General features: G+C 45.8%; 1 protein-coding gene across 5 annotated transcripts in view; it reads right to left on the reverse strand.

The window, feature by feature from the left end:
- The window catches only part of GLI2 (GLI family zinc finger 2), a 188,922-nt gene that overhangs the window by 38,767 nt on the left and 136,722 nt on the right, over window positions 1-13,433 (reverse strand). For all 5 annotated transcript variants that reach the window (XM_058421370.1, XM_040070008.2, XM_040070007.2 and 2 more), the window contains 2 exons: window positions 2,316-2,518; window positions 423-614 (listed from right to left, as the gene is read on the reverse strand). In XM_058421370.1, coding sequence (XP_058277353.1) covers window positions 423-614; window positions 2,316-2,518 — 395 coding nt within the window. The remainder of the gene's footprint in view (window positions 1-422; window positions 615-2,315; window positions 2,519-13,433) is intronic.

The raw sequence follows: 13,433 nt of genomic DNA on the forward strand, positions 1-13,433 counted from the left end.
TCACTGTGCCTAGCACAGCTTTGCACGGACATGGCCCACCTTCACCCCAGACACCAAGCAAGCAAAACACAGCGTGGGATGGCAAGCTAGAGGTGAAGCTTGCCCCCAGGCACGCTCTGGACACCCATGGCCAATGCAGCAGGACAGCAGCAATGCCCAGCTTGCTGGACCAGCCCACCTCCTACCCATGCTGCAGCCATGCCATCCTCCCTAAGAGACCAGGACGTACATATTTTAAGTTATGTATATTTTATATATATCTATGGAAGGAGGTGACCTTTTAAACCAAAAATTATAGTGCAGCACGCAAAGGTTCCAGTGGGGCAGAGCGACCACATACAGCAACCTCCACCTGGAGGGCAGTCCCACCCATCTACCCCAAAATTTCAGCTATGCCAGGAAGAACCCAAGCTGCTACTCACCATCAACAGGGCTGAGGTAATCATGGAGGTGGGCTGTGCTGGCTGCTCCCCCGCCCTGCATGAGGAGGTCCCCATAGGGGTTTGGGTGGCCGGCCATCAGCGTCATTTGGTGGTAGTAGTCAGCAGGGTTGGCTCCCGGCGGTGGTGGGGGCAGCCCAAAGAGGCCTCGTTCCTTCAGGTGCTCATGGGCCACTGTTGGAGCCGCGGGCGAGGAGAGAAACATGGGGAGAAGGTTCCCACTGCAGTGTTAGACCTCAGAGCTGACGTTGGTGGCCCCGTCTCCCCCCGCGCCCCCCGCCAGCCCCGGCCGCACGGCTCCGTGTAGGGCGCGCGTGACGTGCGCTTGGGCGTGCTTCTGTGGACAAAGGAGACCAGGCTGGGGCCTCTGCATTCCTCCATTTCCGCAAATTTATAAACAATCTCTCGTTCCCCCTTCTAATAATCCTCCCGTTCGGACGCAGCCAGCACCCCTGGGAGGGGGGGAGAGGGCCCAGGCTGCCGACAGCAGTAACCCTGTCAGCATTAACATCCCTGCCTATTAGGAAGGAAAGACAAATGCAGCCCAGTTCCCGATAGCAGCGTGAGGAAATTAAAGCCAAGGTCTAATGCATAGAGCTAGGTTTAGTGTCTGGCAGCATAAAACCATTTTGGCTGCCAAAGCCAATTACACTCACTTTCTCCCAGCTGTAATTTTTCAAACCTGCCTCCCCACCCGCTTGCCCCATTAACTTATTTACCACCACCTTAAACAAGGGGGGGAAAAAAAAAAAAGAAAAAATAGAAGAAGAAGAGAATAGAAACCCAAAACACAATGCCTTTCTTCCACAGCAAACAATGAAACTGGTTTTGGAAGGAGAGGACAGGGCAGAACACACACACACACAAGCCAAAAGACCTCTCTCTAGTGGGTGCCTGAGAGTTCAGATGACGTTTTAGGGGGAGGGAAGAAGAAGACATATGCATGTCTCCATCACTATAGTGATGTTGTTTTAGCCATACAAGATAGTTTTTTGCTGCCAGATGCTAATCCAGGGGCCTTGTTGCTCTCTGGTGCACTTTGCTTTGCAGTGCTGAAGGGCTGCTGGCCCCTGCAGCAGCTCGGGAGCTGAGGGATGTTGGGGTTTGCTGGGCATGCAGAGACCAGGTCCCCAAATATTCCCTGGGCACTAAGCCAACAACCTGCAACTCTGTAATGAAGCTCTTCTGTTGAAGCAAAGCATGACTTACACTTTGCCAAGTGAAAGCAGTGCTGAGCAGTTTCCCCTTTCTCTGTTGGATGTCTTTGTCCCCAGGCCCCCAACATGGGGTCTGATAGGGCTCAGAGGACATGATCACTTCTGCCTGCACCCAGCACCAACTTCCCACACATCCTTGCCTTCCCGAAGGCTGCTGCAGAGCAGCTCAGGAGTAAAGAGGAAGAAAGTATGGCCCCTCGCCTTCATTCAGGAGCCACGCTGACCCCAGACACAAAGCCAACAGGGGATAACCCAGCTGGCATTGTCTCCTCTGCAACATCAGTCTCAGCCAGGCCAGGCAGCCAGAACAACTGTGACCCTCTCTGGGGAAAGCTGAGTCCCAGCAGAGACATAAGAACAGGGCAGCTCCTGCGAGAGAAAGAGAGCGCCGCAGAAAGGAACGTACTTTAAGCAAAATATTTATAATACGATCCAGCAGTAATAGCTATTCTCACGCTCTGCTTTCTCAGTGCGATGATGCAAAACAAATGTGTAGTTAAAGGGGAAAAAAAAAAAAACAACAAAAAGAAAAAGAGACAGCTCTCCCACTTCAGAGAGCAGCTGCGGAGTCTTTGCAGCTGTAAATCCCCGGGTTTTAGGGAATTTCAGTCCTGGTGAGCTACAAAATCGCCGCAGTACCAGTAGCACAGTGTCTTACCGTCGGCAGGACTGAGGCCCCTGGCAGCAGAGATGACGGAGAGCGTGGGGCTGCTGTGCACAGAGCGCAGGTAGTGCTCCATGTGGGGTGCCACGTAGGGGTGTGGTGGGCTGAAGGGCGACTCGCCGGGCCCGGCAGGGTGCGGAGACAGGCGGATGAGGGAGATGTCGGAGATGACGGGGCTGCCGCTCAGAGGAGGAGGCCTGGGAAGGAAAAGAGAGACACTCTGTCACTCACAGCCACCCAGAGCAGGCACGACTGCTTGCCACCCTTCTCTGTCCTGCCCCACCACCTTCATCCACAAGAGAGGAGTTTAAGCACGTATTGGGACAATCTTCTCTTCTTGGCATACACAGTGTGTGAAGTTCCCAAGCTTCCTGTGGACACGCACCAATATTGCACTAAATATGTATTTGTGCAAGGTGGATCATCCCAACTGGGCTGCTGTGGAAAGGGGCACAAACTGCTTTAGGCAGTGCCTGCACATAGAGGAGGCATGGAACACACCCTGTGCTAGAGATCCTACCTCATCTCCTTGCATAGGGAGGCTGGCCACACAATGACATTTGAGGCAAACCTGGGGTTTGTAAGCTCCTCACTACCCCTGGATATCCAAATATTTAGCGCTGCCATCTGCAGAAAGCCCTTGACAGGGCAGTCTGTGCAAGGATGGAAATGTTGCAAAGAGAACTTATGTGATCTTGAGCTGTGCTTTGCTCAGCCCAGCATGCGTGGCTTGGCCCGTGCTGGCACAGCAGCCCCACCTCCCGCGTCCATCATGGCCAGCACAAACCTCCTTGACAGGTTGGTGGTACGGTTCAGAGGGCAAAAGTTCATGAGAGGTTTTACTGCATGCTTTCTGGGGGCCGCCTCTCTTAAATCCCTCAGATCTTCCTCAGGCCAAGTGTCACCTGAGAATAAAGTCAGTAAATGCTGAGGGATTCCACAGGTAACAAAAAAAACCCCAAAAAACTCATATGCATGTTTCAGTGGTTAAGCAGTTTTCTGAAGGGTGAACAAGGATGGAAGAGAAAGTCTGTGGACTTCTCCCACACATGTGCCCGACTGTACCCTCCAGCCTCTTAGGCAAACCACACAGGTTGCAAAGGAGAAAAAGTTACTCACCCTGACCTGAGAAGCAGAAAAATCTGAGCTAGACACCAAAGGAGGCAGAGCTATCATTAGGCAAAACAAAAGAGCAAAATCTGCTTTGTATTAGCTCTCTCTGTACTCACAGACTGCTGGAAGCAGAGCTGGTGTTGACACACAGGTCACAGCAGGGACAGCATTTGTCCCTGGCTGGGTGCTCTGGCAAAGCTGAGGGAGATGGATGTGCTCCCCGTGGGGCTGCACCCTGAGCACAGAAGACAACAGGGATTTGGGGGTTTGGGATCTGGGACATGGGCTGATCTAAGGGAGGGTACTACAAAGACCCTTCACTAAGACTATCCAAATATGCCATTAGTGAGTGCATGTAAGACCTGTCTCTCCATGCACAGACAACCACAAAGACGACAGTCTGAGCAGTTTCAACACGCCACCAGGACGTCAGGATCTCAGTTGCACTCTGTCTTATCAACAGTTCAGGTGCGTTTTAATTTATTTGTAATACTTGCATATCAACAAAACCACACAGAAATGTAATACAAGCTTTGCAGACTTATTCAGCAGTTTAATGAGCATGTTTGTTTTTGTTTGATCTTCTGTGTATTCCTCTGTCTTTATGATAAATTAGTAAACTTTGTGGCTTTTTGAACACTTTCTGCTGATGGGTAGTAAATTAAATGCTTTCTGAAATATTTGTAGTTCAAAGTACTTTTCTCTAGCAATACACTCTGTGGCTCGGTGGTGTGAAATAATGGGCAGTGAAAACTCAACACACATAAAGGCTGTGTGGAGATGCACAGCCACCAAAACAGGTGGCTCGTCAGAGCCAGGCTGGAGTTTTGCCAGAGGAACACCCACCAGCATCGACCCTGTTTTCTTTCATGACACTGAAAGACAAACTGATGATGGCATGGCTATTTCAGACCTCATAACCTCCCCACCTGTGTTGCCACGGCCTTCCATTACCAAAATTATGGGGTGACCAAAGTCACTCTCTGGTGCCTCTCGCCATGACGTCAGCCGTGGCGGCGGCGAGCTCAGGAAGCTGCAGCCGAGGCCGCTGGGGCTGGTTTCTGTCGAGGCTGCTAATAAAGGCATCCGAGCACGGAGCCGACCAATTTATTTCTACCGGGGAGGAGGGAGAAGTGAATCAAAGTCTCTGTTCCAGATTTAGTTTCAATTCATTTCTAATAATCTCCACCGCCTCATCTGGAAAAAATGAAACAGGATTAAAAAAAATGATGTCATTAAGAAAACATCTGACTAATTTTTCTTCTGACGAAGACTTAATATAAGTGAGGGGCGATGTAAATTAAAAGCAGCCCCAATCTTCCCTGGGCCACAGAGCCTGCCTTAATACATAAGCCATGAAAGAAGTTTTCTTACATATACAATAAGTTCCCTCTTTCATCAGTACTCAGAGCTTCTCCCAAAAGGGTTGTGAACTTCTTTGATGCAGTCCTGGAACTATGTATTACCAGGTTTACGAGCCTTTGGAGCCTCTGCCGATCAAACTGTGAGGCCAGCATCTAAAATGCGTGTAACAATATGAAGGGTTTGCTGTTCATTTTCTTTGTGCTAAATTAGGCAGAAATGCTGGAGTCCCTCAGAGTAGGAAAACTCCACCCAGAACAAAGAGGTAACACTGGGAAAAAGATCAAGAATTTCCCCAAAATGCATGCAGCTGGAAACGCAGCTGGTGTTTGAACATGAGGTTGGCCCTGTGCACAAAGACTGGGCAAGAGAGCAGGCAGCTCCTTATGCCTCTGCTTAAAGCCTGTCCTTGCTCACTGGTCCTTCTGTGGACTAGGATAGCCATATTCCCAAAGGTCTGGCTCCTGAGAGCCCTCCCAGGCAGGGATCACCTCTCACTGTTGTATGCCTACAATTCTAGCAAAAACAACATCCCACACAGTGTAGCGTGTCGCAAAATAACGTGGCTTCCAGGAGCTGCCTACTAGGAACAACTCACTCAGCCAGGGGCATCCTCTGCTCCTAACTCCCCCAAGGTCTGATTTTTTCCCAGTTGCATAATTTCTTATCTCATCCCACACTGAACCATCACATTGGCACTGCAACTACACAGTGAGAGGCAGCTGTATCCTCACAGGTCTGCTCCTTGCAGAAGAGAACCATCACATCCTGCCCTTTATAGGCAGTGGATGAGAGATGAAGCAGTGCTGGGGCAAGGCAGCTCTGTCCCCATGCCCAGCAGTGGGACAGCCTTCAGCTTGGTGTGGTGAACCAGCCCGTGCAATGAAACCATGGTGCCAGAGCTGTGTTCTTCAGCCTGTCCATAGCACTCCCTGTCCAGACCTCTGCTATCCATGTCACTCCCCACTTCTTTCCTGGATCCCATAGACAGCATGAGGAAAACACCCCACCACCTGAGGGAGAGCTCCTGGCTTTGCTGAACACAATGCTCTAAAAATGCTGCTGTCTGCAGTGGGATGAGGGATTGCACCTGACCACATATATATCTGGAGAACGTGGGATTCTGGTTTTCAAATAGGCTAAGGGAATTGGGTGTCCAAATGCCATTAAATTTAATGTGAGCCAGGGGCCTGTTTTCCCCATGGCTCCAGCAAGAAGCCCAGGCTCTATAATTAATGCTCAGGACTTGCAGAGCAATTTGCATCTCTGACGAAGCATGTGAGCCTGGATTCATTTCCTCCCCCACCCAGGAGTTCCTCTTCCTTTGCTGTTCTTTAACAGAGGGAGACACTGAGGTGTGAGAGACATTACCTGATGCCACCTAAGGGCTGCTGAGCCTCATGGTGGTGCTGGGGGCATACAAGCTACTAAAGGCTTTACACAGCAGGTCTTTACCGGTGGAGTGGATGACCCCTCTGGGACACCAGAAATCCTGACACAATTTACCTGCCCTCAGCTGCCTGCAGAGCAGAACTCTGGGGCACTGGCAACATGTGACAGCAGAGGAACACAATCAGCAAAAGGAGAGATTCCAGCATCTGGGCCACGACACACACTGCCTGTGGGACACTGGGAGATTTCTGGTGGTTTCCCAGGAGCTGGTCACTCCGTAACAGTCCTTCACTGGGGAAAAGACATCTGCTTAATTTCTTGCCTCTTGGGTTTTGCTGAAAGGAGTGACAGCTCGTCTGAAGCTCTGCAGTCTCATCTTGAAGTCTGGGGGAGGGAGCTGGCATTTTCCTTTGAAAACCAAGGCAAAGAAACCTCAGCCTGTGGTTTCCAGTGAGGCAGAGCACCATTCTCCTGTATGTGCCCTGAAGCCTGGCAGGTGCTTGTCTTTGACGCTGCTGCTGGATGCAGTACTGAGAAAGAACCCTTGTGGTCCCACGGCAGAGGAACAGCATCCTTTCTGAGGAACTGGAGTGCACTGCTGGGAAGGGAAAACCTCAGGAACTGGCAAAACCAGTGCTGGCTGCTATGGAAAGGGCCTTGGGGTGACTTTTTCCCGCTCTCCCTCAGTGGACATGCATCAGCAATCCCAAAATCTCGCGTGGCGGAGATGAGGCAACATCTCGCCATTGCTGTGAGTCTGCAGCCTCTGCAAGGGGCACTAAGCAATGAATGTAACAGTTAAAGAAGTTGCACATTTCTGAAATAATCTCCACCAGTTAAATAAACCCCAGAAAAATGCAGACAATTACCAAGCACTAATGTTCCATGACTAGTCTAAATTAATACTTATGTGACAAATAAATTCATTCTGCAGAAAACAAAGGGCTGAATACTTTTCCATATGCTTAATGGAATATAGACGCTTGAAGGCAATTGTTTTGCTCTACAAAAAAGAAATGCATAGTTGCTAAAAAAACACAGAAGCAAGGAACAGTACTCATGGGGAGGGGTATCATACCCTGGTAGAATTTTGCTATTTAAAAAAAAAGCTTTTAAAGCCAACAATCCTTTTTAAACCCTACATAAAACCCCTTACTTTTGTTTTGTTTTACATAAAACTTCCTAGCCTGTTTTTCCAAGTCCTGTGTACCTAGACCACCACCTTTGTCTGAAGGAGATGGAGGAAAGCCATACAGATGACTGAAAAATGGACTGTTCTCATGGCAGACACTGTATGGATGGGATGCCAAAGCTGTATTCAACGGGAAACCTAAAGTGCCCCAGGATTCATGCTAAATGATTCAGTCTAAACAGCTCTCACCAACCCCTCAGCTTCACCTTTGTTTATTTCTGATTTAAAGTCCCTTACAACAGGAAGGGCGAGAGGTCACAACAGTTGTGCGGTACCCTGAGGATCAAACCCCGCGAGGTCCCTCAAAATAAGGTAACTTCCAGAGGTCAAACCTGGGCCACAACTATCAAATTCACATGGCATTTGACCACTCACAGAGATTTCCCTCCCTGCCGTTTTTTCAGCTCAGAGAGCAGAGGATGTGCCGCAGGAACAGCACAGAGCTGCTTCGCAGCCGCCTCTCCCCGCAGCCGCTGCCAGGGAGCGCAGGGCAGCCCGGTAATGAGGCGATGGGGAATCGCTCGCGCTTCCCAGCTCCCCCAGCACTGCAACAAGTTGATAATTACCCAGCAAAGTGACCTGATGATCGAATATAAGACTATCAACTTGGAGAGCCGGCCTATGTGTCCCTCTACAAAGAGATCGAGACGGGGACTCAAGAGACATCACTGCTAACTCCCAGCCCCTCCTCCATCGGGATGCACAGCACAAGTAATATTTTTTTTCCCCTGTATCTTCTCAGCTCTAAAATAAGGTTAATATTTTTTTTCATTCTCACAAAGATGAATATATAGAAGATCAGAGCTACCATCACTAATAAGCAGTTAATGGTCTCACTTATAAGATGTTACAGAGATGGTGAATCTGAATAAAAATTGTTACAGCTTTTCTGCTGAAATTTAATAGGCGTGCTTCATGCAGTTCATATTTTCTCATTTCCCCTCAAACCTGTATTTGAGCAAAAAAGGAAGCTTAAAAAATAATAATAAAGATTTATAACAATAAAATATTTATTTAAAAAGGTATTTTTATCAACAAGGGTAAGTTCCCATTAGATGGGTTTATGGATGGAATTGGTAAATTCAGCATTGTAACAAGACTGTACGACGAAACTAGATGCTTTTCTAAAAGATAAACTTTAAGTGCACTGCAAGGTTTGGAGTTCTAATAGTAGGAAATAGTAATTTCTCCCACTGTAGAAATTAAAGAGGGGAATCCTATGGCCAGTGTTGCAGATGTCAGATCAGATAACTGTGGTAATTCCACTGGGCCTTAGCAGATAAAAATCTCTGAATATGAAATCCCTTATTTGTGAATTTGTGGTTTGAGCAGTGCTTTGAGGAGGATTTAGGTAGACACTATGAAAATCCCACTCCACATCCACTGGCAATGTTAGTTGTCATGCCTAAAGTCTAATCCTGTACTACCGAAATCAAAGAAAACTCCACCACCAATGGGAAGAGCAACAAGAACAGGTCTCCAACACAACTCCCACATTTTTCACCTACACCGTATCATAATCTAAGGCAGATACAAATCCTTTGCATGATTTTTTCCCATCCCTTAGGCTTAATGCTACTTCTAGCATATAAATAATTTGAAATACTTGCTCCAGGTAAGAAAAATAATATTTTTGTTACAAAAGCAGAAAAAACCAGTGGTAAACATCTTTCATTTTTCCTTTTGAAAGACTATTCCATATTCAAACATACCTGACTTCAATCCTAAGTTTAAAAGATCTAAACCCAAGAACAAATCAAACAACCTATGTGATTTCACCTGATGTATTTTATTTTTTAATAATGAAATTTGGTTTAGAGCTTGAAACCTTTTTCATCTAAGTTCCACCATAAATTAACAATCTTTTTAAGCTCACAGATTGTTGGCAGCCTGAGTGGGGCAACTTTTGGCGGGAGCAAAATTGGGAGCCTGAGCACAGGAATTGTTTTTCAGATTAAAAACTCCTGACCACATATGGTTTCTCATTGCACTTGTGATGCATCTACCACAACAAGGGTCTAGTATTGGCTGACATTTGTAACCACAACTGCAACACAACAACAATAACAATATTGCTTTTAAAATGGAAGAAAACCGCAAATTTTTATAAGTAAGGTTGCCCTCCATTATACAACACACGAAGAAGCAAGACATCAAAGGTAGAAATTAGGGTTGATACGGGACCTTCAAACCCGAATCAAATTAGTGTCTTAGGGAGAGATCTTTGATTTAAGCTTAATAGTGGTAATTTTTTCTCGGATTGTTTTATACTTAATCAGCTATGCAACCCACTGTGCAGACATATGTTCCTAAAGCACATCAAAGCAAGTAAACATTCTGTTTCAGATCTTAATATCCTTTTTTTATCCAATTATCTTACATGATCTTTTAATTTAAGTTCTGAAAGCCCACCTTTTCACACAAGCTTTCCTCTAGGAATGGAGGCAGAAGTATGACCAGCTCAGTTCTTATGAGATACTTGCCAAAAAAAAATGCACAACGAATAAATCAAAGCACAGCAGATGAGGCTCTGAGATAGTTTCTTGAGAGATTAATGATGAAAGCCTTCAGAGAAGAAGCATACTTTAAGAAGGGGAACTTCAAGGAAGGTAGCTGAGGGGGAGAGAAAGAAGAAAAGTGAGAGAAAAGGCATGAAGAAAAGCATGGATTGAAGTGCAGGAGCCAGTGAAAGGAAGCAAACCTAAGGAGCAGCGCAAACCTGGAGGCATGTGAGCTTCATGTTGAAACCATCGGACATGAGAACTTGATGCCAGCAGTCACAAATTTTGAGAGTTGGAGTGTCAAAACACTGCAGGGTCAGGGTGGGGAGAGGATGAAGGCTGGGTAGTGGCATGGCTGATTGAAGGAGCAAGCCAGGTGGGAATCAGTGGGGAAAAAGATGGGAAGAGGTGTAGACACAGACCAGACCCTGATGGCAGAGCTGAGGGAGATCTGAGAGGAGTCAACACTGGTGTGGGGATGTGGGAAATGGGTGATAGAGAGATGTGTCGGATGTGACACAGCCATTTCTCTGCATCTCATTGTTTGCCCTTGGGACTCATGTTGAGGATATTAGCACTTTCAAGTGAATACTTTGCTTGTAGCTGTGAAGACATTGGGCTTGGGAAAACAAATGGAAGTGCATGTTTGTGGGGAAGAAAACTGAGTTTTTGAATCCCTGCCCAGTGTCATCTTCCTATGCTACTTTTGGGTGGAGGCTTCTCTGCCTTAAAAGGTTATAACATTCAAGTGCTACAGAAGAGTTTAGCATTTAAAAGACAATTCCTATACTACTTTGGAAAAGTCTGTTTCCATGTTATGCCAGCACTAATCCATTGAGTAGAAAGAAAGTCAGTGACAGCAACACCACAGCAACGGAGTTCATGGAAGAGTCGGGCAAACCACAGAAAATGCTTATTCATTCATTACACTTTAAATCTGCCTTGGCTCCATACCTGTCATATCCCAGAAAAGCAAAAAAAGACCATTCCTCTTCATCATGACTGTAATACAATCAACTGGCTGCAGCATTACTCTAACCAACGTTAACTAACAGAGTCTGTGTCTGACATCTATAATTTCATGTTAACAAATTAGGTAGACTCCTGCATTTCCTGGTACCTTGAATGCCCAAGAAGCTCATAACTTTTCTTTATATGCAAAATGTCAGGGAAAGGGCAAACAATGTTATGCCAGAAGACCATAGCCAAATCACTTGGTTGGAATGTGCTGTAAATCACGGGGTGAATGGAAAATGAATCTTTGTTCCAGGACAACGACTTCCAGCATTAATGTTTCTGCTAATGTGCTCCTTTTCTGTTGGGAATGTCCTCTTCCCATAATCCAAGGTCCTATAACTTAAAACCTATAGCTAAACAAGACACCAAGGAAGGAAAACCTATATCCAATAAATTACAAAACTCTGAAATGTCCTGCTTCTCTTTACTAAAGTACAGTGGAAAACCACTGGTGTTCAAGCCTTAGAAAGATGACATACTTGCCCTAAGCAGCAGTTAGCTGTTGTAACTAACTGGAAGTAACCAAATCCCATAGTTTTCAAAGGGGAAAATAACAAAATGGGAACAGGTACAGCACAGATCTCTACAAAGCCTTTCCAGACACAGCAGACAGCGGAGCCCCGTCAGTACATAAAGGTGATTGTGATAGCTGAGCAGAAATACATCACACGCACACAGACACATGCCAGGCACTCTGCTGGTGTGCTGTGTGTGTACCTGCCTCTGGTGCATCACAGCACAATGGAGTAAGAGACGTGCCTTCCCATAATAACAAAGCCTTTGGTTGGGGCTCCCTGGGTTTTCTGCAGGAATTAATTTTACTGGCATTTGACACATTTTAAACAGCAACAGCACTCACAGTAACCTCCAAAGGGAAATATTCCTGAACAATATATAATAAATACATTGATTTCTAATAATAACCATCTGCCCTAAATCTTTTTGCTGACAGCTTTAGTTGGACCAAAGGCCCTTTTCACATCTACTTCATGACAGTTCCCATCACTACATAAAGACTTTGAAGTGCCCTAACGTGCAGTAAAATGTGAGAAAACCTACCAAACTGTCAATATTTCTTCACTTCTAAAAGGAAATGCTAATGGCACTCAAAGAGCTCAAGATGTAATGTAAGATCTGATCCAGCAGACTGGCTGATCTAACCAGCCTTTGCTTTGCAATGAGTATGCTGAAAAGCAAGCAATTATATGGTGAAAAGCAGAACTAGGTAAAAGTTTTTCACTGATATGACTGTAGGGAATAAACCCTTTTTATTCCAAACAAGCTTTTCTCTTAAAGTATCTGGAGTTTTCTGTACAAAATAAGAGAATTAACAATAAATCAGGACTTCAACATTAATTTCTTCTTTTTACCTATCACTTCTTTTCTCCTATTTTTTTTTTTTTTTTAACATTAGAAAGAAAATGAACATGAATGAGACATAAATGTGGGGTTTTTTACATCTGCACAGCATTCCGCTAGGGTTTAATTTTTCATAGGGAAAAGTTGAGCACAAAGAATTCAGAGAAAGCAGAGTCTCCCTCCAATTGCCTGCAACAAACAACTGGCATTTCTCTACCAGCTCTAGCCTGCAATGTAAGACTGAGAAAGGCTCTAGAGCAGGAGAAAGTAAAAGCAATAAACAGAAGCCCAGTCCTATGGTAAAACCCCAGCCCTGCTCATCGCACTGTACAACTTGAACATACTTCAAAGGAGCCGGGATGCTTCCCCCACCCTCCAAATCATCATCTCATGGTAAGAAAAGATGAGGTGTTTCATATCTCATCTGCCACGTAACCACCCGAAAAACCTTCCCTGCAAAACTCCTCTGCTCCCAGATCCGTTGGTTTCATTGACTACAGCTGCTCTCCTATTCTTTCAGTTTTCCAACAGCATAGGAAAATATAACACATTTATCAAGGAAGGAATAGGGATCTGATGTTCCCCAGCTGTTTACTGCTAAAAGTTTACACTAGTGCTTTTCAACCTTTGGTTTTGCAAAACCTTGGGAAACACTAAAAACTCCTTTAAGGGTCGTGAAAGACAGTAAAAAAATCTCTGCAAGGCTCTTGTTATTTGGGCCAAATTCACCACACTATGTTTAACAACTCTGCTAGAAATTTTTTAGGGACGCCACAGACTGTAATAGCTTGAAAACCCCCCACTGACCCTGTGCTTCCCAAAATCAGTAAAAATTACAGGCAAAACATTCTTACAGTAATCCCTGATGACTGCCCTAATCCATCCTACATCCAATCGACATCAGCTGGTGCAGGAGCAGGCACATGTGATTTAGGGAACTTTGCTATGCTGGCTCAGGTGTAACCCCATCTCCTGTGTCTGCTGTGTACCTACAGCAATACCTCCTTCCCAACACCATGCAACAGGAGACCTGCGGGCCTCATCTTTCATTCTCTTATCTCATGCAGCTATTCCTTATGCAGACACATTTCTGTATACAAATCCCATTATACTTGACCCTCAGTTCACCCTGTTTCCATTACAACGCTGTAGACTCAACCAGACTTGCTCCAGTGC

This window comes from Hirundo rustica, chromosome 7 (genome assembly GCF_015227805.2).
Source record: "Hirundo rustica isolate bHirRus1 chromosome 7, bHirRus1.pri.v3, whole genome shotgun sequence".
Taxonomy (NCBI): domain Eukaryota; kingdom Metazoa; phylum Chordata; class Aves; order Passeriformes; family Hirundinidae; genus Hirundo; species Hirundo rustica.